The sequence below is a fragment of the Brassica napus genome, chromosome C5 (genome assembly GCF_020379485.1).
Source record: "Brassica napus cultivar Da-Ae chromosome C5, Da-Ae, whole genome shotgun sequence".
Lineage (NCBI taxonomy): Eukaryota > Viridiplantae > Streptophyta > Magnoliopsida > Brassicales > Brassicaceae > Brassica > Brassica napus.
Genome location: NC_063448.1, coordinates 29,369,481 through 29,394,863, shown reverse-complemented (window position 1 = coordinate 29,394,863; position 25,383 = coordinate 29,369,481). Strand labels below are relative to the sequence as shown.

The following is a 25,383-nucleotide window of genomic DNA, read 5'->3' as shown; positions in this document are numbered from 1 at the left end:
CAAATAGAATGGAACAAAATAAATAGCACAGTACATATTAGTGAAATTATATTATGATTGCATGAAAGAAGATAATGATGACCCCAGTCTCAATTCCTACCTTCCAAATACTAATCACTCAATCCTAAACCCAAATATAAACCATAAACTCAAATATAAATCTATGTTCCCTAAATACTAACACTACCCAACTCCAACTCATAAATACTAAACCCTAAACCCCAATCACTAAATCATAAACTCAAATATAAACTATAACTAAATTTTAACCGTCATGTCAGTCGGGATATTTATATTTGATATTATTAAACTAAATAACATATACTATACTATAACTTCATTCCACTGAATATAGTATAGTCGGTGATTCTATCTTTTTATCTTCTTATTTTTTCAGACATGGCGGCATGCAGTCACCGGTCCAGCGTTGTTATTCCTAACCACCAACAAAAACTTATTGGTTGAAATTCTCTTCTTGAATACGAATCTCTGAAAGTGAATCGGGAATCGTGACTTCGCCTTGCAGTCAATGTGGTGTCGTCTTATTCCCGCCTCTCAGTTTCAGAGTCCTAGAAACCTCCGCCTTCTCTCACCGCACAAGACTTGGAACTCTGTCTTCTTCTCTCACCGCCGTGAACCCAAACGGTTGCGTCGTGGATCTTGTACATCTTAGATGATACATATTCACCTTTCCCTCTTTACTCTATCCAAAGTTAACTTCAAATGATATGTGAATTAAAAAGAGCCACGATTTATCTTTTACATTAATTAATTATTAATTTTAAATTGTTTTGGTTGCAGGTTTCATCATTTGTTTAAAAAGGTACAATTGTATTATTATGGAAAATATATGTTGTAAGTAGGTCAAAACGCTAGACAATGAATTATAGAATTTTTTTTACGCTATAAAGTGCAATTTTCCTTATGAGATGATCTAAATTCTAAGAACGTATAGGATTGTTGTCTGGTGAAGGTCGTTTGATCTAATCAGAGCCGTACAAATGTAACAAACGTGGCTTTATAGTAATGAAGCCACGTAATGCTGACGTGGTAGTGGTCGACGTATCTTCTTATCATTTCCTCGAACAGAAGAGACAAGAACCGATTGGGAGAGATTCTTACCGTCCCACTTTCTCCTCTTCTTTTGTCTGATAAACCCCAAATCAAGGCATGTTGGGAAAATTATCCAATATCGATGAGATGAAGATGGTATTAGACAACTAGAAAATTTAAGAAGAAGACTCTTAATATTTAGGAAAGGGTTTACTACAAAGATTTTGTTTTTGGAAACTCTCTCTTACAAATATTTTCTCTCTTTGTTTTTCTTGATTCTTGGATGATTACAAATGGTGCTAAGCACCCCTATTTATACTAGTAAGTGGAGACTACAAGTTAGTTCTACACACTTCCTTTTCTACACACTTCTTCATCCTTCTCCATTTTTCTCTAGATATTTCTTCTTCTTCTTGGGCTTCTTGGGTCTTGGGCTAATGAGGGAAAAACCCAACAAATCTCCCCCTTCCCGATTTAGCCCGAAACCGTTGCCATCCCAGTGCCTTTGCAGCAATCTTCAAACTTCTTCAGCGGTAATACCTTGGTCATAAAGTCTGACCAGTTTTTGTCGGTGTGTACCTTTGTGAGATGTATGAGCTTCTCTTCAAGAACTTCTCGGATCCAGTGATGTCGGATATCAATGTGCTTTGAGCGAGAGTGAAACGTTGGATTCTTTGCTAAGTGAATAGCACTTTGGTTGTCACATAGCATGTTGTACTTGTCTTGCTTTACTCTCAACTCAAGCAAGAAGTTCTTCATCCATAGCATCTCCTTGCATGCTTCCGTTGCTGCGATGTACTCCGCTTCCGTTGTGGATAAGGCAACACACTTTTGTAATTTCGATTGCCAGGAAACAGCTCCCCCTGCAAAGGTAGTCACAAATCCTGATGTTGATTTCCTTGAATCTTTATCACCAGCCCAATCTGCATCGGTGTAACCGTTCAGCTCCAATTTTCCATTGCCAAAACATAGACACTTCTTCGTTGTGCCTCGTAGATAGCGTAGGATCCACTTAACTGCTTTCCAATGCTCCTTTCCTGGATTCGCTAGAAAGCGACTCACAACTCCTACTGCATAGGCAATGTCCGGTCTGGTGCACACCATAGCATACATGAGACTGCCTACTGCTGATGCATATGGGGTAGTCTTCATTTCTTCTTTCTCTTTCTCACTTGTTGGACTTTGCTCCGAACATAACTTGAAATGTCCACCAAGTGGAGTGTTCACTGGCTTTGCCTTATTCATGTTGAATCTCTCCAACACCCTTTCAACATATCGTTCTTGGGATAACCACAAAAGCTTCTTTGGTCTATCCCGAGTGATTTTCATTCCAAGAATCTGTCTCGCTTGCCCCAAATCTTTCATTGCAAAGGACTCTCCTAGGTCATTCTTCAATGCGGCTATTTTGTTGCGATCTTGGCCCACAATCAACATATCATCAACATAGAGTAATAATATGAGAAAGTCGCCGCTTTCGTACCTCTTTATAAAAACGCAATGATCGTTCTTGGTTTTCTTGAAGTTGTGATCCACCATGAAGGAGTCAAACTTCTTATACCATTGTCTTGGGGCTTGCTTGAGACCGTAAAGACTCTTCTTTAATCGGCACACCAAGTCTTCTTTTCCTGGAACCTTGAATCCTTCAGGTTGCTCCATATAGATCTCCTCCTCGAGTTCACCATGTAGAAAGGCCGTCTTGACATCGAGTTGTTCAATCTCCAAGTCTAGAACTGCTGCTAGACCAAGAACCACTCGGATAGAGGACATCTTCACCACTGGAGAGAATATTTCTTCAAAATCTATGCCTTTCTTTTGGTTGAATCCTTTCACAACCAATCGAGCTTTGTATCTTGGATTTGAGCTTTTCTCTTCATACTTCAACCTGTACACCCACTTGTTCTTCAAGGCTCTCTTTCCTTTTGGTAGCTTCATCAGCTCATAAGTGTGATTATCATGCAAGGATTGCATTTCATCTTGCATAGCTTCAACCCACTCATCTCTATGAGTGTCTCCTATGGCCTCCTCATAGCTTTGAGGCTCCCCCTCATCTGTAAGATTAACGTACTCATCTCGATAATATCTTACAGATGGTCTTGTCTCTCTTCCAGACCTTCTTGGCTCATGTTCTTCCTCTGGCTCCACTTGAACTTCTTCTTCACCTTCATCACCATTCGGATCCATGATAGGATCCCCTTCGCCATCATCTCCAATCACTTGTTCATGATCTTGAGGCTTATGAGAATCTTCATTCCTTACAACCCTTAGCTTTGGTTTCTTTGATTTGTTGATGTCTTCGATTGTTTGATCTTCGAAGAAAACAACATCTCTGCTCCGGATAATTTTTCTGTTAACCGGATCCCAAAGCCGATAGCCGAAATCATCTCTTGGTGACCCAAGATAGATGCACTCTTTAGTCTTGGAGTCTAGCTTGGCTCGTTCATCCTTAGGTATATGGACAAACGCTCTGCAACCGAACACCTTCAAATGGTTGTAAGAGACCTTCTTACCCGACCAAACTTCCTCCGGGACATCGCCTTCCAAAGGAACTGATGGTGTAAGATTTATGACGTCCACTGCAGTCTTTATGGCTTCTCCCCAAAATGGTTTGGGTAGTTTAGCGTGAGAGAGCATGCACCGAACTCTTTCTGTGATCGTTCGATTCATTCTTTCAGCTAGCCCGTTCAGTTGTGGCGTCTTTGGTGGTGTCTTCTCCATCCTGATTCCATGAGCTTTGCAAAACGCTTCAAAGGGACCTCGGTACTCTCCACCATTGTCAGATCGAACACACTTGAGTTTTTGACCCGTACTTCGCTCTGCTTGGGCTACAAACTCCTTGAAAGCATCAAGAACTTGATCTTTTGACTTCAAAAGGTATACCCATACCTTCCTTGAATGGTCATCAATAAAGGTGACGAAATATGATGCCCCTCCATTGGATTTCTCGGACATGGAGCATACGTCAGTATGCACAAGATCAAGAATATGCTTTCTTCTCATAGGCGTAGATGATCTTCGGAAAGCGACCCTATGTTGTTTTCCGGCTAAGCAATCATGACATGGTGAGAGAGAAATACCTTTCATATCAGGAAGAAGTTTCTTGCTAGAAAGTATACTTAAACCTTTCTCACTCATATGCCCGAGTCTTCGGTGCCATATATCGATGTCATCACTTGCAACGTTTACTTCTTCCTTGCAAAGCTTGGCTTGAGTCACGTATAATGAGCCTTCTTTTCTTCCTCGAGCCATGATCAAACTTCCTTTGGTTAACTTCCATTTGCCACCACCAAAATGACTGTCCAAGCCGACATCATCGAGCTTTCCGGTTGATATGAGATTGAGTCGCATGTCGGGAACATGTCTCACATCCTTGAGAACTATCTTACATCCAGTGTTTGATGTAAGAATAACATCCCCCTTTCCAATGATCTTGCTTCTTCCTTGATTTCCCATTTGAACATTACCAAAGTCACCACTTTGATAGGTTGTGAAGAAGCTTCCATGAGGGGTGACGTGAAAAGAAGCACCAGAATCAACGATCCATGAGCTATCATCAGAGCTAAGATTACATTCTCCAACGAGATATAATTCTTCGCTCTGGTCTTCCACAATGGTGGTAGTCTTTTCTTCATGCTTCTTTGTAGGATTGAACCGGTCTGGTTTGATATTACCGGCTTGTTTGTCTTTCTTGAAAAACCGACATTCCGACTTCATGTGACCCTGTTTGCCACAGTAATAGCAAGTAACTCTCGGACGTGACTTGGATCTTCCTCGAGATTGGTCTCGTCCTCTGCTTCGGTTTTGACCACGAGTCTCTTCTCTACCTCGTCTATCAACAATGTTAGCTTCTGAATATGAACTCGAACCTCGTTCCTTCCTGCGAACTTCTTCGTTTAGAAGGCTATCAGTGACGGTGTCCATGGTAAGCTTTCCCTCCGGTGCTGAATTGCTTAGAGTGACAACTAGTGTGTCCCAACTCTCCGGCAGTGAACTGAGGAGTAAAAGGGCTTGCATTTCGTCTTCAACCTTCATATCAACTTTGTTAAGCTGATTTACAATCCCCTTGAAATTGTTCAAGTGCTCCATCATGCTCTGGCCATCCTTGTACTCCAACTTTACCAACCGTCGAACAAGAAGAGCTTTGTTTCGAGGTGTTTTCTTTTGAATCATGGATTCAAGTTTTGTCCATAATTCAAAAGCATTTGTGTAGGTAGAGACATGTTCAAAAAGAGATCGGTCGACATACTTACGGATTACGGCAACCGCCTTTCTATTAAGAATCTCCCATGCTTTATCATCCTTTCCTTCCGGCTTATCCTTCATGATGATGGGCTCATGCAAATCCTTACAATAAAGGTGATCTTCCATCATCGGTTTCCAATAAGAGAAGTTGTCCGTCGTGAGCTTGAACATGTCACCTTCAAAGGTAACGGTGGCCTCCATCTTCACTTCTTCAAAGATAACGGTAACCTTGCTCTGATACCAGCTGTTGGGAAAATTATCCAATATCGATGAGATGAAGATGGTATTAGACAACTAGAAAATTTAAGAAGAAGACTCTTAATATTTAGGAAAGGGTTTACTACAAAGATTTTGTTTTTGGAAACTCTCTCTTACAAATATTTTCTCTCTTTGTTTTTCTTGATTCTTGGATGATTACAAATGGTGCTAAGCACCCCTATTTATACTAGTAAGTGGAGACTACAAGTTAGTTCTACACACTTCCTTTTCTACACACTTCTTCATCCTTCTCCATTTTTCTCTAGATATTTCTTCTTCTTCTTGGGCTTCTTGGGTCTTGGGCTAATGAGGGAAAAACCCAACAAGGCAGAATATCCAGAAAGAAAAAAAGAGCTCATAAACCCTAAAGTCTGAATAATAATTATAGAAACGAAACGATTATAGAATCTAGAAGAACGATCTGAAGCTTGAAGTTAGCTCATTTCTAGGTGGGTTCGTTGAGAAAACACCTTCTTCTTCTCGGTTTCACTTCACTATGATTCTGTGTTCAAATTCCAAGTAAAGCGTTGATGTTGATGAAAGAAGGATCAGAAATAACATTGAGGGTCTCGAAAGTCAGTTTCTATTCCACTGTTCGTACAAAAGTAAGGATTTTTGCGTAATTGTTTGTAGGTGTTTAGACAAAACTGGGTGAGGAAATCTTGTAAGTATGTCGAGCAAAACACCACGGGATGTCCTAGAAGGTCTGGTCAAAGATACTTCGCTCAAATGGTTGCTTGGGAAGCAAACTTCTATGGATGATGAAATCGAGGAGATTGAGAATTCTCCTTCCGCTGGATCGAACTGGATACCTGAGCTTTCTCCAGTGGCAAACGTGGTTACCCGCAGGTGTTCAAAGTAAGATGATTTTGGTTTTGATGTTAATGTTAGAAAAAAAGCCAAAGCCCCTTTTGGTTTGGTTTCTGTATAGTGATGTGGAGACATTTGTTTTGTTGCAGAATACTTGGCGTCTCTGTAAACGAGCTGCAAGATAGTTTCAGACAGGAGGCGTCTGGATCTGTGAAGCAGCCTTCAATGTTTCCGCGCAACTTTCTAGAGTACTGCTGTTTCAGGGCACTTGCTCTCTCTGTGGGAGTCACAGGTCATCTAAGTGATAAGACGTTTCGGCGTTTAACTTTCGACATGATGGTTGCTTGGGAGGTCCCTTCCGCTGCTAGCCAGTCATTGCTCAGTGTAAGCCACTTTTGATCTCTTCCTTTTTGCGATCTGGGTTAGACAAGACCTGATCTGATCGTCGTGGAAGCAGGTTGATGGGGATCCAACCGTCGGATTAGAAGCCTTTTCCCGGATTGCTCCAGCTGTTCCGATAATAGCTGATGTCATCATATGCGAAAACTTGTTTGGGGTTCTGCAGGCTTCTTCTTCTTCATCAAATGGTCTTCGGCTTCATTTCTCTGTTTATGACAAGTACTTGTATGGACTTGAAAGGTAAGTGAAAGCTTCCATCTTTAGGAAACACTTTTCATGGGAAAAAAGTTAGTTTTTTTGAATCTGGGAGCAATGTGTAGAGCAATAAAGAAGATGAAGAGCCAGTCCGAGTCATCTCTCCTTTCTTATGTTCGATCAAAAGGACAAAAGATTCTTGAGATCGACGGGACAGTTACTACACAACCAGTTCTTGAACATATTGGAATGTCTACATGGCCAGGTATGTTTTGTACGTGCGCAGCTCAAAGAGTGGTAATAATGATTATTGAATTTAAGTACTGTTAAATGCAGGTCGCTTGATTCTGACTGACCATGCTCTCTATTTTGAGGCTATAAAGGTTGTCTCTTTCGACACACCAAAGCGTTACAGCTTATCTGAAGATCTGAAACAAGTCATTAAACCCGAATTAACCGGTCCTTGGGGGACTCGGCTTTTCGACAAGGCAGTCTCTTACAAATCTATTTCCCTGTAAGGAATGACTCTGATCACGTCAATTAAGAAAAGCTCTGTTTTGTATCAGTTACATGTTTTCAATGGCTCTTGTTTTTATAGACCAGAACCGGTAGTAATGGAGTTCCCGGAGCTCAAGGGCCACACACGAAGAGATTACTGGCTAGCGATAATCCGGGAGGTGTTGTATGTTCACATGTACATGAACAAGTTCAAGATCGGCACCGGTGTGGCAAAAGATGAAGCCATCTCAAAAGCAGTGCTTGGCATTTTGCGCGTGCAAGCCATTCAAGAACTCGGTTTAACAAACCCAGTGCGTTACGAGAACCTTCTCCCCTTCAATCTCTGTGATCAGCTTCCTGGTGGAGATCATATTCTTCAGACGCTTGCAGAGATGTCGAGCTCGAGAGTGCTTGACCGGACAAACAAAGCCAAAGAAGGTAACCTTATTAATTACACACTCTTCCTGGTCTTACAGAATAGCATGTTGATAATTCTTGTTTTTAACAGGGACACTGTACTCTATCTCAGCCTCAGATATGGTTTCCCAGTTGGGTTTGGTGTTTGGAACAAGCCCAAGGAGTAGTCTTGTGGTAGGCGAAGTTGTGGTTGGAGATGTGAACCCATTGGAGAAAGCAGTTAGGCAATCAAGAAAGAACTATGAGAAAGTGGTTTTAGCGCAAGAGACGGTTAATGGAGTCAAAGTTGATGGAATCGACACCAATTTAGCTGTGATGAAGGTATAAACAAAGAGATTCTAACATTTTGCATATCCTCAACAGACTCTTGAGACTGTTTTTCTTTCTGGCAGGAGTTGCTACTTCCAGTAATGGAAATCGGGAACTGGCTTTTGTCGTTAGCGTATTGGGACGATCCAGTGAAGTCTTTTGTCTTGTGTCTCTTCTCAACGTTCATAATTTACAGGTAACATACTTTTAGTTTTGGTTTTTTTTGTTAGTCTAGTTACAATTCTCTGAAATGTAGTATATTGTTTAGGGGATGGGTTGGCTATGTTTTTGCGTTTGCGTCTCTCTTCATAGCGGGTTTCATACTTCTCACAAGATGTTTCAGCAAAAGAGAGAAAGTAATGATCGAGCTGAAAGTTATGGCCCCGGCTCCTATGAACACCATGGAACAGCTTTTAGCAGTTCAAAACGCTATTTCCCAGCTAGAACAGTTAGTCCAGGATGCAAACATTGTTCTCCTCAAGCTCCGAGCTTTACTACTCTCTCTTTTCCCACAGGCAAGTGAGAAGTTTGCGGTTGCAATAGTAGCCGCTTCGACTATGATGTTACTGTTGTCTTGGAACAGATTAATCATGGTGGTATTTCTTGAGCTGTTCACAAGATATTCACCTCCGCGGAGAGCAAGCACAGAGAGACTGATGCGGCGGCTTAGAGAGTGGTGGTTCAGCATTCCTGCCGCTCCTGTGATTCTCGAACAACAGAACAAAGATGATAACAAGAAAACCAAGTAGACGAACCAACTGTGTAACGTTTAATAGTGATGTAATTATTATAGAGAAAGTACTAAACAATGGTAAAATCATCTTGCAAAATTAACCATTTTATTCGTAGTAATAATCACACAACAAAAGTGAAGCCTCTCTTTTTGTCTCATCACTCTAAATCCTCTCGAGTTATGCTTACAAAGCAGCAGCATTTTGCGGCTGCTCAAGCTCGACAGGAGAAGCTGTCCGAAGAGGTTCCTGCAGCTCTGGATTTATTGGAAACAAATGGCACTGTGCGTATTGCGCCATCAATTGATCCACAAGAACTAAAGCCACCATCGCTTCCACCATCGGCACAGCTGCAAGAATAAAACCAGAATCAATAATACTGAGTGGTCAACGTAAAATCCATTCGATGGTTTCAGGTTTATATAGTAACCTCGTGGAACAACGCAGGGATCGTGACGTCCACGAGCAATCATCTCTGTTTCTTGCTTATCCCTGGTTACAGTGTTCTGCTTTCTCTGCACAATGGAAGGAGAAGGCCAGTGTATTAATTAATGATCATCAAACAAACAAACATGTTATTATAACGGTTTTCATCACAAACTTACTCCAATTGTAGATGTTGGTTTGAAGGCTACTCTCATGTTTATTATCTCACCGTTTGATATCCCTCCCTACGCAAATCCGACCAATACCAGCAAAATCTCTCAAGAGACAAGTAGTTCACTGACATATAAAACACACAAGACGCAACAACGAACCTGAATTCCACCGGATCGGTTTGTTTTTGTTCTTATTCTTCCGTTTTCATCGGTATAGAACTCATCATTGTGTTCAAGGCCAGTCAGAAAGGTACCTACGGGTTCATTGCGTATGATTCATTACTGCTCGAGAAGGGGTTTTTCGCTAACTGATCAAGAGCAAAGTTTAACTTTATATACCTGAGAAGCCACTACCAAACTCAAAGCCCTTTGTTGCAGGTAACGACATACAAGCTTTTGCCAGTTCTGCTTCAAGTTTGTCGAACACCGGCGTACCAAGCCCCTGCGCATAATAGTTTTAATGATCATTCGCCACGTTCATGACATCAAACGCACCGGTTAAACTATTTGAATGGAACAGTGTGTTCCTACACGTGGAGCATTCCGAACGATGCAGGTCACAACGCCACCGACCGAGTTCCCTTTAGTCCTGACAGCATCAATCGCAGCTATCATCTTTTCTGCATACTCTGGATTGGGGCACCTGACAATGTTGTTTTCTATCTGCAGGACAAACAAAATGAGGTTAAGAAAGTTACTAGAAGAACCTTAGGAAAATGATAGTGTTAAGTGTATGAAAGTCGCACCTGTTCGAGTGTCAGATTCTCGTGGTCTACCAAATCCTCTGGAAGTACAACTTGGTGGACTTGGGAGACATAGGCAAGAATCTGGAGAAACAAAAGAAAGACAGAGACAATCGTAACCTTTAGTCATGAACCAAACTTGAATTGGGTTAATGAGTCGAGACTCAAATCTGAAGGCAATGATGTTTGCAAACCCGGAAAGTAAACACACCTCAGTTCCTGCAAATTGCTTCAAGATTTTCTTGGCTAAAGCTCCAGGAGCAACTCTTCCTATGGTCTCTCTTGCTGATGATCTCCCACCACCCTTTAAAAGGACAGTTAAAAGTCAGTTGAGCCGAGTGATGCCTTCAAATTACATTAAAAACTTTACCAAAAAGGTAACATAAGAAAATTGAAATCAAAAGTACCTGTACAGATCTGACACCATACTTCATGTCATAAGTAGCATCAGCATGAGATGGCCTATAGGCAACTGACATCTCACTGTAATCCTGAAAATTCAATGAATCTCTCAGAGATTATAATCTACAGAAAAGAAAATCTCCAAGCTTTCTATTTTTAGGTGCTTTAGGCACTAACATAATAAAATTAAAAAAAAACGTTGTCATTCCTAATGCCAATATATGCATGGAAAGAGATGTGAGAAGCTTACAAGTCCTCTTTGATCAGTGTTTGGCACAAAGACATGGATAGGTGTTCCTGTCGTCATCCCTGCATTTTTACGGATGCCAGGAGTAAGAACAAGGGTAAGAAACCAAATCAAAGTCAATCAGTGAAAAGCACACCTTCGGAGACTCCAGAAGATATCCGGCAAGTATCAGTCTCTTTTCTAGGAGTCGTGATCCGGCTCTGACCGGGTCTCCTGATAAAGCAAAACCAAATGGATCAGTTTCAGAAACATAGAGCTTTCTTCCTCAAAAAAAAAAAAAAAAAAAGAAAAAGCTACCTACCTCCTATCAAGATCGAATTGCAAATCAGATTCAGAGAGTGGAATCCGAGGAGGACATCCGTCGATTATACAGCCAACGCCTCCTCCATGAGATTCTCCAAAGGTGGAAACTCGAAAGTGAGTCCCGTATGAGCTTCCAGTAGCTTGTATCTCTGCCAATTTAGAGAAGCCAAAACTCATAAAGCTTATTACTTTGAATCAATTTTAAAAAAAAAATAATAAATAAATAAACTAAAAGCAACGTGGGTTTCCCTAAAGGTTCAAACTTCAACAATACAGGCAAGTCTTGACGGGGGTTCGTAGATTGAAAACTCACGGAGGTTCTTCTTGGGTTGGGTTCGGATTGAGATCTGAACCGCGGGAGATGAGAGACGACGGATGTCCGGAGACAGAGGAGAAGAAGAACCGGGTTTGGTGGATCCGAGAATGGATTTGGAGGTGAGAGAAGACGCCATGATGAGGATCGAAGCAGAAGAAAGACGAATGAGAGAGAAAGGTTAAAAAGGAGGAGTTGGTGAGGGAGGGGGTTGGTGGCTAATGCCTCGAAAGTATTGTAATGGCCTTTTTTGTGGTCTTCTTCCCTCTGCAAATCCAATCCTCCACCTACCAACACTAACCCAGACGACATGAACCAAACTACCAAACCCATTAAAATCAATTTTCTTTTTGTTCAAATCTCAAAAATGAATCAATTCTGAAACCGAACAGAATCAAACCATGATAAGTTTTGGTTATCTTCGGTTCTGGTTTATTTTCCAACTCCAGCTAAAATTGCAACCATAGTACAACTTCTATAAATTAATACTCCATAACTTAATAATTTTTATAAATTAATAAATTTCACTGGTACCAACTTGAGTCGATTCAAAATTTGACACAAATCGATAAAATAGTAAGATAATATTTTTAAAAAAATTCTATATAAATATATGGTCCCATTAAAATTATAAATTAATAATTTATATGTATACATATTTATATAAGTAAGAATCTATTATTATATTGTTTGTTTTATATTCATAATAAAATTATTTTAATATTTTCTTAACACTTAATATATTTTTGAAGAGATTTAGTAAAATTATATCTAAAACCACATTTAAGTTCTACATAAAATAATATAATAAAATTAATATAAATGTCAAATTTCAAAAAATAAAAATTAATGTTTATAAACTAAAATCAATTATTTTTCTTATCTTATAATAAATATATCTTAAAAAAGAAAAACTAAATAAGGAAACTTTTGTAAATTAATATCTCTATAAATTAATAAAATTTCAAAGTCCCAACATTATTAATTTATAGAGGTTTTACTGTATAAACAAAACTCTCAGCCAATAAATTTCATTACAAATTCTGTTTCTTAAGCATCTCCAACCCATAAAACTATTTTAGTGTCAAAACCACACTATTTTAGTGTAGTTTCAACTCATGTTCGAGATTGCGCTAGGCGTGAATCGGGCGGTCGGTCTACGTCTAGCGAGTTGTCAACTAATCGGAGTTTAATCGGAGTATTCGAGGAGTAGTCTTTGTATTTTTTAATTATAAATATACGGATATATACTAACATAAGTGAAAATGAGGCAAAGATGCATCATAGTCTAGTGGTTTGTGATGGGTTTAACGATGTTGGAGGTTGCGGGTTCTAAACTTCATTAATTCGTCATTTCATTTCTTTTAATTAAATTCGACTTGTGAAAAAACTTTTAAAATTACTCATTAGTTTGTCCCCACATGGCCAAACTAAGAGAAGGAGAAGTCATGAAGTCTCTTATAAATACATAGATAACGTATCTGCACTTCTTAGACAAATGGGCCAATTTTATGGGCCCAATATTTGTCAACAACTGCCAGTTTAAGTGGTTTAAATCGGTATTAACCGGTTATCCGATTAATTGTGCCGATTTGGCAAAAGCGTGGCGGTTTATCCGCGCCGAGCCTCTACTCGGACGCATAATCGGCGCCTAGCCCGCGTTTTAGAACCTGGGTTTCAACACTAAAAACAAATTCATCTCCAACCACAACACTAAACTTCACACTAAAATCTATTTTATAATATTATATTTATTTAATTTTTTAATTTTTCGTTTTTAATAATATAATTTATTAACAAAACAAGTGAATAATATTTTAGTAGAGTGAATAGTATTTTAGTGTGGTGAATAATGTCACACCAAAATTGGTGTGAAATTATAGTGTTACACTAAAATGGTGTGATTTTTAGTGTTGGATTGGAGAAGGTTTTAGTGTAAAATTCACACTAAAATAGTGTTTTCCAGTTGGGTTGGAGATGACCTTAGCACCATCATCTTTAGTTACCCCGTCGAGTGAACTATAGACATTGCATTTGCGATAAATTTAATAGATACTACTAGATTTTAATCCGCACTCCGTGCTGATATTTTTTTCATTTTATTAAATGTATAGATATTAATACACATGTTTTAAATATATAATTTTAATTTTAGTGTTATATATTGTGTAACTCTATAATATTATTGTTTATATTTTTTATTCGGCATTATTAATATATAATGATTTGTTTAACATATTTTACTTTGTTATTAATTTTTATTACTTACTAATATATTTTCGAGTTATGTACAATAAATAACAATATGAACTTATACATTTTTCTATAATATATTTTTAAAATTTATTTATTTATATTATAGAAAAAATATGTTTAAGATCATTTATATTTACATGTTATGTTTAAAAAAATATACTCTAAGATATATTATTTTAGTATTTTACGGGATTTATAAGTAAAAATAATGTTTTGTTTAAATAATATAGCTCTATTATTTTAGTAAATATTATACGTAGCAGCATCTATCATCTTTACCATCACTAAAGGAACATTTTCAAATATACATTTTCATTAAGTGGCAAAAGACTATTATACTATTGTTCCCTATATATAATAAATAATTATTTATAATATTATGTTTTCGAATTATACTTTTTCAAATTCGAACTTTTTTATAAAAAAAAATCATCGGAACTTTTTTTTTTCATTTCTTTTTGAAAATCGAAAATTATGTTTGAAACTTTTTTTTTTAAATTTATTTTTGTAAGTATTTATTTCTATATTTATTCAAATCCTAAATTTCAAATTCAAAAAACACTACTCCACCTCTCAACTCTAAACCCTAAGTCTAGATTAGTTAACCCTATGGGTATAAATGTATTTTAATTTTCATTAAAAGTGAATGTAAAAATGGTTTGTGTAAACATGAAAAGTAGTACTATGAATGCGGTATTTGAGGTATTTTTCCTTATTTTAGTAAAAACAATTTGATATATGATATTTTTTGGATGTTATGATATTAAGTTTTCTTTTATTTTTAATTAAAATTTTAAAATATTAGATTGCTTTAATTTTTACAACCTATATAGTTTGTTTTTCGTGGTGCATTTCAAAAATTTATTATTTATTATCTACAATTTTATCTCTTGTAAAATTTGAAATATTAGCATTTTGAATTTGAAAGTTTATTTTCAAATTTTATATTTTGTGAAGAAACTTTTGAAAAAATACACTATTATTTTTGAGTTTGGAAGATTAGATGAATTTTGAACTTGTTTTTGTTACTACATTAATACATTATTTTATAATTTTTTTGAATTTTTTATAATACTTTCTAAATTTTTCTCAACAGATTTTTGTTATAATTAAAATAAGAAAAATAAATTATAACTAAAATTTGATTTGTCATTAATATTTTAAATGATTTATTAAAATTTCATAGTTTTCTAATAACATATTTTTAAATAGTATATGAATGAAAGGTTATTATATACTATTATATTTTGTATATAAACATTTTAAGCAATATATTGTTCAGAATTTCAAAATAAATAAAATGATAATATATAGTTGTAGATATAAACGTTTAACCTATGTTAATAAATTTATTTTTGTATAAAAATAGTATATGTTAATAATTTTAACCCATTTTAATGATGAGTGATAATTTATTTAATTGAAACAAGTTACAAAAATAAAAATTGTTATGAGTCCGAACCCGGATCCGGATATTAAAATGACAGATTCGGCGGATCCAAGTCCGGATCCAGATAATATGTAATTTTAAAACTCTATAGAAACCTGTGAACGAAGAGCATGGTATCCTTAAAGGTAATATACCACCTGCTTATGACCACAATTCTGTAGCTATATTTCAGCAAGATGGAGATCGAAGAAGCATTGGTATGTTTCCAACTGTGTGTGAAAAAGCTACAGCTTCTTCGCATCATAGTTTCAGTGATAAAATTGCTAACACAGCTCCTCCGGTCCAAGCGTTCAGTCAGAACATTGAGAATCATAGTGTAGTGCCTTACCAAAACACACCACTTGATGTTGGAGAAAGTCAAGTGCTTCCACCTACTACTGCTGCTACACATCCTCTAGGTTGCTTAAATCCTGAGAATAGAAATGTTGTGAGTAGGGAAGAGCTCAATCATATTAGTAACATCTTAGTATCTCTAGCACAACTTTTTGGAAACGGGCAGCCAAATCCAAACATTCATTCTACTTTAAATCCCATACAGTCAATGCAGTTGCCTCAAGTTTATGGACAAAAGGAACAATCTTCACATACTCAAACTCACATCCTCGGTATTCATATCGGAGTAATCCCATATAGTCAACAGCGACAATTTGGTCTTGTTAGCTGGAAAACGTGGACAAAAGGAGATAAGAAGAAGCTACCAAAGAGAAGATGGGAGAAAGACTGAAGAGACTGATGCAGAGAAAGTAGTGGAGAAAGAAGAAAAATAAGATGAAGATGATGGGGCACGTGATGAAAATAAGAAATAAGAAAAGGATCCAAAGGGAAGGAGAGCGTTCAAATTTTCTCTAGTGGAGATTGTTAAGGAGCTTCTAAAACATGCTCAGAAAGAAAGTAGAATGAACAAAGATGCTTACAAAATCATAGTAAGAAGGTAGTTGACAAAGTAACAGGTGAAATTCAAACCGGAAACATTCCTCAAAAACACAGGAGAAGATCGACCATTATCTATCAGCTTCAAAACCAAAGCTTATCAAGCTTGTTCAGGTTATGTTTGTTCGTATACATGCATATTTTTCTAGCTTAAGACCCAATTTGTTAGTTTCATGAACGATGTCTTAACTTGTAGGCATATATCAGCAAAGTCAAGAAGGGCTAACTTAAATGCAACTCTAGTGTTTCTTAAAACAAAACTGCCACAATAAGATGGATGGGAAAGGTTAAAACTTGTGTCTCCTCCTCATCTTTGAGGTTAGGCATTAAGGATCAGACAAGTATATGTTTACTTCCCATTTTCAGTTGTGTGTAGATTAGATACACTATAGAAATTTTGACAGGAAAAAAAGGAAATTTGTTTTTTTTTTATTTAATAATTTCTCAAAATTAGAAAATTCAGACCAAAAAACTGTGTTTATCGTACTGTGTTGTCATATGATAGATAGGTAAGATCAAGTTTCATGAATTTATCAAATCTCTGTTTTTGATATGTTGATTTCTTTTGTTTGGTCTCTTAACGCTTTTGTTCTTTGCCAGGTTCCATGTTTAATTTCATACTATTTTCTCCAAAAATATGCAATCATTTTATATCATTTGTACTTTTTAAAAACTGAGATGAAGCAAATTAAGTAACTGCATTTAAACTATTTATCACCTAACTATTTGTCTCTATCGAGTAAAATAAAAATCAGTACATTATCTGATTTAATGATTTGCTTGATACTTATATTTCATTTGGATAGGGCTTAACCATAAACAATGCATGCTTCTAGTTATAGATGCAATAAAATGATCGAAGACAGAAGACCATTCTTGAGTAAAATAGAGACATCAAGAGTAGATATTTTACAAATAGGGAAAAGAAAGAGAATAAAAACTAAAAATGACAAACGAGTAAGGTGTTAGTTTCTGGTGTTTAAGAAAGAAAGAAACTATTGTCTTTACCGCCGAACATTTCCATCATGTCTTTAGCTGAACCCATCTGTTTCGTGAGACTCTGCACACCACGCATGCCACCAATCCGCTTGAGCATATGAGAAGGGAAGATCTTGCTGATGTTCTGAGGGTTCGTGTGTTTGCGAGAGTGTACTCATGTCTCCATTCTTTGGGATCTTGAGCCCTTTCAGCTTGCTCCATATTTTTTTTAGCTTCTTGTACTCTTCCAACATCTCCATCACCTCTCCTACAACCCTTTATGACCATCTCGCTATCCACATCATCCTTGACTCGTTAAACACCTTTGGCTTTGATCTACCCAGCTTTTAATATGTGATGAATGAAGATAGGTTCCCCAAAAAACTAATGCTTCGCATTGAAAAGAAGAAAGTTATATTTACTGTGCTGGATTTTTGAGGAAGGAAATTTCTGGAATCGCTCAAGATACTATGTCTGTCGACGAAGACATCATATTTATCTTGGAAACTACCAAATACTGAAAACTTAGTGACAAATTAGAGGAAAATATTGTGTCTGTTTTGGTCTAAAGTCTAATGTTTAATCTCTTAATATCTCATGCCTTTATTCAGCAAAAAAAAAGAAATAAATAAAAATCCATATTTCAACTGTTTTGTGTGCGTGGATGAATCAATATGAATGATGTCATATTCATAAATATTATAAGATGATCAATATATCATTATTCATCTTATCAAAAATCATCATCAAGAATAACAAAAAATAATAATAATCGTTATCCATGCTAACATAAGTCATATAAAGAACAACTTTTAAAAAAATCATTATTCACTCTATGCATTCCCTAGATTATACACACGAAAGCGAATGAGACACTTGCCCACAAAATAATAATTGTTTCATTTTCATCACATCTTTAAACCTTCAAATTTATAACAATACATATATCAATACTTTCATTTGTTAGCAAGTAAGACTTCTGAAATCTTGATTATTTTTAAATTTTTCATTTAGGTTTCAGTTTCCATATGTTAGATAATGGTTTATTTCCGATTTACTTTACAGCTTGTTGTAAAACATTTCTAATGACTTTATCAAATAGAAAATATCAATATGGACTAGATCTTGACCCGTACAACCGTGCGGGTGTTATTTCTAATTTTTATATTTCATAAATATGGTTGTTCATATGTTTTTTAAAAATAAATTTCATTTGTTTATAATATGTATTATTGATATTCAAACAACTAAAGTGATATGTTAAATAAATCATTTGGTATTTTGGTATTTTTTTTATAAAATTTACTATTTCCAAGTATATTTATATATGTTGCATACAATTTGGATGATTTATGTGTATTAATACATATATGCTAATAACAACACATTTTCATAGTTTGGATTTGATTTTTTCATTATATAGATTGTAATTTATTTCATGTCCTATTTAGTTATGACACTTGTAATATTTGGTTAATTATCAATCAAAAATCATAAAGATAATTATTGGGCTATATCTTAAATGCATTATAAATATAATGGTGGTAAAAATAAAATGGTCAATCTAATTAAGTCATATTGGGCTAGATTTAATTAGTCTAGTTTAATTAAGATAGACTTTTATGAAACTAAACCAAAATAACAAAATAAAACAAATGCATCTTATTTCTAATACTTATTTAATTTCGATAATATTGGGTTGCTTTCAACACTAAAACAAGTTAAAACATATGCAATAAATAAGCTCATCTTCTTTGTTTTTTTGGCGTAAAGACAACTAATTTTTTTCTAACTAACTCTTCAGATTTCACAATAATTTATACATATTGATAATAATTTAATAGCCTTGTCAATATATGATGCACAAAATTTAAAAAGAATATATGATGCACGAAATACCTAACTAATTGGGAAGATTTTATGGTTCGCTAAGTCAATGCTGACAACCAAATATGGTTGGCATCACAGAATTCGTGGAAGTACTACGGAATTTTGAAAGTAGACAAATATTGTTTAAGGTAAACGATAAATATATTTCATATCTCTAACACAATAAATCCATCTTGTAAAACTTTTAATAGTGGGCTTGCTTATCTTCATCTTCTCCCATTGTATATTGTAACCATTATTTGCAAAGAGATCATCAGTATTGACTTGTGCAAGCTAACAATAAAAACAAAAATGAATTGGATATGACACGAGTAAATTTTTCAAAATGGTCATTTCTAAGGATTTAGGCTGCCACGCCATTAAATCAGTAAAGGAGCAAGTGACATGTGTCAGTGCAGAATTGATTCTTGACCAAAATTATGTTTTTTTTTCGTGGGCTTCGTGTTTATTGGTTTTGAATGGGCAAGAAATGAACGTTTGGTGGGTCATTCTACACACGTGGTATTGAATTCATCTTGGAGACTCTGCCACCGCACTACGATGGTCATTGCTTTTGAGTTGGTCAGTAAGTTCATCCTACCGCCGTTCAAGCTCAATTGAATCGTTGACCAGCAGTTATCCGAACACATCCTCTTGGAACCCAAATCCAGTGTCTTATCAGAAGATTTTGGCTTACCGGCGAATGAAACCGAGAACATTACAGAAGACAACTGAATTGATTAAAGCACTTTAATGTGCTCATTAAGAACAGCTCCCCACTCCTCCCTCGATTTTTAATTGAATGCATCTTCCATTAATTCCATTTTGTCAATCTTTGACTATAAATATGTAACTCATTCCTTGAAACTCATATGTTCAAACCTCTCAATCATTTCCATTTCTAAACTTCCAGTAATAAGAATGAAAAATAACTCACTCTTGGGGACAGAGAAAGGAGAAACGTAAGGATTGACTCCGGCGGCATCGCCGGAGATGGGAGCAGGCGGAGGACGAGTGACGTTGTTAGGATCGAACATAGGGTAAATAGTGTAGTCAGAGGAGTGAGGAGATTTGGGCTCTGATGCTGTCGGAGTAGAGATATGGCTGCCATCGTTATTTTCTTGGACACTCATGATTTCATTCCCGTCTTCTTCGCGATTCTTCCTCTTTCAGTATGATCTTATGTTAATTGGAGACACAAAATATATTATTTTAATTTTTTGGTTAAGTAAAGAGGGAGAGGGTTCAAAATGCACAGACTACAAATAATTAAAATGAAATATTAAATCTGGTAGTGTTACTTTAGCAATATTAATCATTTTTTTGTGCTCTCTTTCTCACAGTCGATATCTCATGTTTTGTGCTGTCAACATATTTTTATTAATCTAGGCCCATATATATTAGCTTATTTTTTATCACCTCATAGGATCATATCTTCTATGGTAACAGTAATGATACAATTAAGCTCAAATATGCATGTTTTAACATATCAAAACCTATACATGTAATTATAACGTGTCAGAAAATGAAATAAGCAAACACCACATGGCTTTCCTGGCTTTGGAAGCATTGCCTCATGCTTACGTCATCATATTCGGCGTTCCAGCCTCAACGTCATGAAGCCCCAATCAACACTAATGTTTGCTGATCTCCACCGTCGAGAAGCTTCAACGCTATCAAATTCGTGTATCACTGTAGTTCAGACTCTTGCCTCTGTTTAAGATTTGTTCCTCTTTTGTCTTCAAGATTAAACATATTGAAGCCTCCATCCTGCAAGAAGCTTTACTTACATAGCCTATATGAAGGCTTCGCCATGGGAATACAAAGATATTACTGTAGCTAGAAAGAAGAAATGGAGCAACACAAGTGAAAGGAGACAAATTTTTAAAACAAAAAGGAAAAAGAAAAAAATCTACAACTAACAAAGAAACAAACAAAGTCTGAACATTAACAAGCATAAGAAGAACCCTAAGGAAACCGGAACGTTATGTTTTGGTTGGACATGAAGGTAAACCGAAACAAATTTTAACCATCCAAATCTTTTTTCTAATCGAATTGGTTTACTAAATCGGGGTTTGGTTTTTTTGTAATATCTTTAAGCGCATGGAATGCAATTGGATCGCTTGGTGCAAGCAATTTTACTCTGTCAAGAAACCAGAGGAGAAGAAGGTGCTCGAGGAAGGTGATGGAAGATCTAACTTCATTAATGGAGCTAGAAAAGGAGGAAACTTTAAAGCTTGGATCAACAAGTCCCGCAACCAAGTCTCTACCCATCAAATGTTGTTTTTAAAAGACAAGACTATCAATTTTATATATATATATATATATATATATATATATATATATATATATATATATTTTTTTTTTGCATTTATGATTTGATCCCAATACTCTAAAAGCTTTCGTTGATATTGATGAAGCCTTTTGTTTTGTATCTCTCATTCGTTAGAAATAAAAATTTTCAAATTTCTTCTTGATTTTGCATTTATGTTACAAAAACAAAATATTTTTTTTGGTATGTACAAGCAAATGTAATTTTTTATATTAGTTACGACTGCTATTAGTTTAGTGTTTAATGTTGTTTGAAATGTCAATTTGATATCTTCCTTTTGCAAGTGGTGCAGCTGAGAAGTTTCCTCAATTTGCAGGCATGAAAGTTTGCAAACCTGCTTTTGAAATTTGTGGCCAATAATAGGGTGGATGTTTTATATTTACTCTTGGTTTGTCATAGCTACCGTGATTTTCGATATTGTTTGCAAAGGAACAATGGTTTATAATCCAGGGACGCCTATCGGTGGTCACAAGCCACAAGAGCCACGGTAGTTGCATCAGTGGTTTTACATGTTTTATGAAGACTAATATTGCTTTTGAAACATTAAAAAATGGTAATAATTTTTCATGAGATGAACATAGCATAACTCCATTTGAAATTAAGTTGTGACAATTTTAGAAAAATTGGAGATTTAATTCTAGAAAATAGCGCAACAATATTAAGTTTTTGTTCTTGTTAAAGAACAATATTAAAATTTGTTAACATATTAATATATATATATATATACTAATAGTGTTATCATATAAATATATGTACTTATAGCAAACTCATCTTCAAAAATGTTCAATTGTATCAAAAATAGTAGGATGTGTATTTATTTGTGTACATACATGACTTTTATCATGTCTTCCTTCAAAATTATATTATGTAATAACAATGAACTTCATTTTATTATGACCCCCCCCCTCCCCCCAAAATATGTCCAACTAAAAACCCCAAAATGTAAAGTTAATATCCAATAAAATAAAACAATAAAATCAATAGAAAACTAAACAATATCTTAACAAAAAATGATTTGACAATTTTGTTCAAATGGAAATAACACATAGTTCAAATTCCGAGCGTAGCGCGAAGCGACCCTAGTATGCAATAAATATGTCCATCTTCTATGTTTTTTGGCGTAAAGACAACTACTTTTTTTTTTGCAGAAGTTTTAAATTGATTATCAACAAAAGAAAAAATTACAGGCAACATAGGTTTATGCTTTCAATCTTCAACACAATCAATAAAGAATTTTTTTAAGATGGAGCTTGTTTGACTACGTGGTGCGTCCCATCCAGCGCTGCATCATATCACCATAGAAAGATGGGTGCCGGTAACGCAGGGATGAGATCCTATTCTTGATGAGCTTGTCGATTATACGAACGAAGTGATCAACACTTTGTCGACAACTAATGTTTTTCCTAACTAACTCTTCAGATTTCACAATAATTTATACGGATTGATAATAATTTAATAGCCTTGTCAATATATGATGCACGAAATTTAAAAAGAATATATGATACACAAAATAGCTAACTAATTGGTAAGATTTTATGGATCGCTAACTCAATGCTAACAACCAAATATGGTTGGCATCACGGAATTCGTGTAATTACTATGAAATTTTGAAAGTAGACAAATATTGTTTACGATAAATAATGAATATATTTCATATCTCTAACACAATAAATCCATCTTGTAAACCTTTTAATAGTGGGCTTGCTCATCTTCATCTTCTTCCACTGCATATTGTAACCATTATTTCCAAAAACATCATCAATATTGACTTGTACAAGCTAACAATAAAAACAAAAATGAATTAGATATGACACGAGCAAATTTTTGAAAATGGCCATTTCTAAGGATTTATATAAATGCAACTAAGATACAAAGAACAATGACCACACGTCTAAGGACATTTTTAAGAATTTTCTAAAACGTGAAACAATGGCTATTTTCTAAGGATTTATATATATATGCAGTTAAGGATATTGAAGAACAAAAAATGTTTATGTTCTTTATAGTGTATGGTTTAACATACAACTAAGGATATTGAAGAAAAAAATTGTTTATGTTCTTTATAGTGGATGGTTTAACGTTAAGGAGAAAGACACATAAAATCAAATAGTATGTATGTGTTATGCAGTATAAGAGACGATATATATAATAATACAAATGTTTCATTGTGTTCCTCTAATATATATATTACATGATTCATCTAGTAAAGGTCTATTTAAAAAAAAAATCACACATGAAAAGAAGTTGCGACTTCTATTTTAATAGTACATTATCCGATTTAATGATTTGCTTGATACTTATATTTCATTTGGATAGAGCTTAACCATAAACAATGCTTCTAGTTCTAGATGCAATAAAATGATCAAAGACAGAAGATCATTCTTGAGTAAAATAGAGACATCAAGAGTAGATATTGTAAAAATAGGGAAAAGAAAGAGAATAAAAACTAAAAATGACAAACGAGCAAGGTGTTAGTTTCTGGTTTGTAAGAAAGGAATAAACTATTGTCTTTGCCACCGAACATTTCCATCATGTCCTTAGCCGAACACATCTGTTTCATGAGACTCTGCACACCACCCATGCCACCAATCTCACCCCATGCCACCAATCTGCTTGACCATATGAGGAGGGAGGACCTTGCTGATGTGCTGAGCGTTCATGTGTTTTCGAGAGTACACTCATATCTCCATTTTTTGGGATCTTGAGCCCTTTCATCTTGCTCCATATCTTTTCTAGCTTCTTGTACTCTTCCAACATCTCCATTACCTCTCTTACAAGCCTTCCTGACCCTCTCGCTATCCGCATCATCCTTGACTCGTTAAACACCTTTGGGTCCGAGCTACCCAGCTTTGAATATGTGCTGAAGGAAGATAGGTTCCCGAAAAAACTAATGCTTCGCATTGAAAAGGAGAAAGTTATATTTATTTTGCTGGATTTTTGAGGAAGGGAATTGTTGGAATCGCCCAAGATGCTATGTTTGTCGACGAAGACATCATATTTATTTTGGAAACTATCAAATACTGAAAACTTAGTGATAAATTAGGGGAAAATAGTGTGTTTGTTTTGGTCTATAGTCTAATGTGTAACCTCTTAATATCTCATGCCTTTATTCAGCAAAAAAAAAACAGAAATAAATAAATCTATGTTTCAATTGTTTTGTGTGTGTGGATGAATCAATATCAATAATGTCATATTCATATATTACTAGGATAAAACCCGCGCCTTGCGCGGGATGAGATTAAAATTATGCTATTAAAAAAACTAAAGTTTCTGTAAATATAGTTTGTAACTAAAAATAATAATATAAGAATAGAAAAATATACATTATTGAACATGCAATATAAATTAGGAAAACAAAGTGGTTTATTAGTTAGAAACGTGTGGGTTGACACTTGACATGCATTTTATAAAACCATCGTGGAATTTGGTGAGTTTTACAAATACAACACTATCATTCATTTTTGAAATTGGTTTATGAAATAAAGCGTTTCGGGCCTTACTCAGATTTTAGTATTGGGCTGGATATATTTGAAAGCCCATTATTTCAGATTCAGCCTATAATCATATTTGTTTGTAAATAAAGTGTTTTGAGGTCGTTTCACCTTTTAATTACAAAATTCAGAAAGTTAAAAAAAAAAATCAAATTAAAGAAGAAAAAAAGAACAAAAGGGGATCAGGGTTCCAACACAATGGTCTACACACGTACAATTGATGAAGTTCTAATTCACAAAACCCATGTCAGCTTTCTCCTTCTTTTCTATCTGATCTTCGTTTGTCTGATTTTATATGAGTTGGGATGATTTTGTTTTGATTTGTCATCTATTTGGACTATCTTCAATTGTTAATATGTACCGCACTCATTAATTTTTTTTCTTAGACAATCAATCGAAATAGATTGTAATAAGGAATGGGATATCATCAACATATGACTAATACATTCTGACTATTTATCAGAATTGATCGAAGGAGCGAAGAACAAATTCTGATAATATTCACGTTAGACACACGATATTGAGGCAAAAACTAAACACATATCTAAAGTGGCACATAAT

General features: G+C 35.3%; 2 protein-coding genes across 4 annotated transcripts; one reads left to right on the top strand and one right to left on the bottom strand.

The window, feature by feature from the left end:
* The first annotated feature begins 387 nt into the window (after positions 1 to 387).
* On the top strand, positions 388 to 9,055 carry LOC106431064. 3 transcript variants are annotated; one of them, XM_048756650.1, is made up of 10 exons: positions 388 to 823; positions 6,184 to 6,408; positions 6,510 to 6,744; positions 6,818 to 6,999; positions 7,080 to 7,219; positions 7,291 to 7,468; positions 7,553 to 7,890; positions 7,961 to 8,190; positions 8,262 to 8,374; positions 8,447 to 9,055. In XM_048756650.1, the coding sequence occupies exons 2-10, from the start codon at positions 6,221 to 6,223 to the stop codon at positions 8,925 to 8,927; spliced, it is 2,085 nt and encodes a 694-aa protein (XP_048612607.1). In that variant the 5' UTR covers positions 388 to 823; positions 6,184 to 6,220; the 3' UTR covers positions 8,928 to 9,055. The 3 variants fall into 3 exon arrangements, with proteins under 3 accessions (XP_048612607.1, XP_013727322.2, XP_048612606.1); XM_013871868.3 differs by lacking the exon at positions 388 to 823 and adding an exon at positions 5,864 to 5,999; XM_048756649.1 differs by lacking the exon at positions 388 to 823 and having other exon boundaries at positions 5,982 to 6,408.
* LOC106431065 (chorismate synthase, chloroplastic) lies at positions 8,942 to 11,851 on the bottom strand. The gene is made up of 13 exons (XM_013871869.2): positions 11,517 to 11,851; positions 11,202 to 11,352; positions 11,037 to 11,113; positions 10,904 to 10,962; positions 10,659 to 10,742; positions 10,463 to 10,555; positions 10,255 to 10,335; positions 10,040 to 10,171; positions 9,848 to 9,950; positions 9,668 to 9,762; positions 9,515 to 9,580; positions 9,340 to 9,424; positions 8,942 to 9,259 (listed from the first exon to the last, which is right to left on the bottom strand). Exons 1-13 carry the CDS (start codon positions 11,653 to 11,655, stop codon positions 9,096 to 9,098), a joined length of 1,329 nt encoding a protein of 442 aa, XP_013727323.1. The 5' UTR covers positions 11,656 to 11,851; the 3' UTR covers positions 8,942 to 9,095.
* Between the last annotated feature and the right edge of the window lie 13,532 nt (positions 11,852 to 25,383).

What these genes read in the sequence shown, in the direction of transcription:
- LOC106431064 (XM_048756650.1), top strand. Translation starts at nt 6,221, where the DNA reads ATGTCGAGCAAAACACCACGGGATGTCCTAGAAGGTCTGGTCAAAGAT. An exon ending in GTTACCCGCAGGTGTTCAAA is followed by an intron (nt 6,409 to 6,509) that starts GTAAGATGATTT and finishes GTTTTGTTGCAG; the next exon opens with AATACTTGGCGTCTCTGTAA. An exon ending in TGGAATGTCTACATGGCCAG is followed by an intron (nt 7,220 to 7,290) that starts GTATGTTTTGTA and finishes TGTTAAATGCAG; the next exon opens with GTCGCTTGATTCTGACTGAC.
- LOC106431065 (XM_013871869.2), bottom strand. Translation starts at nt 11,655, where the DNA reads ATGGCGTCTTCTCTCACCTCCAAATCCATTCTCGGATCCACCAAACCC. An exon ending in AACCAACATCTACAATTGGA is followed by an intron (nt 9,425 to 9,514) that starts GTAAGTTTGTGA and finishes TCCATTGTGCAG; the next exon opens with AGAAAGCAGAACACTGTAAC. An exon ending in TCCCTGCGTTGTTCCACGAG is followed by an intron (nt 9,260 to 9,339) that starts GTTACTATATAA and finishes TTATTCTTGCAG; the next exon opens with CTGTGCCGATGGTGGAAGCG.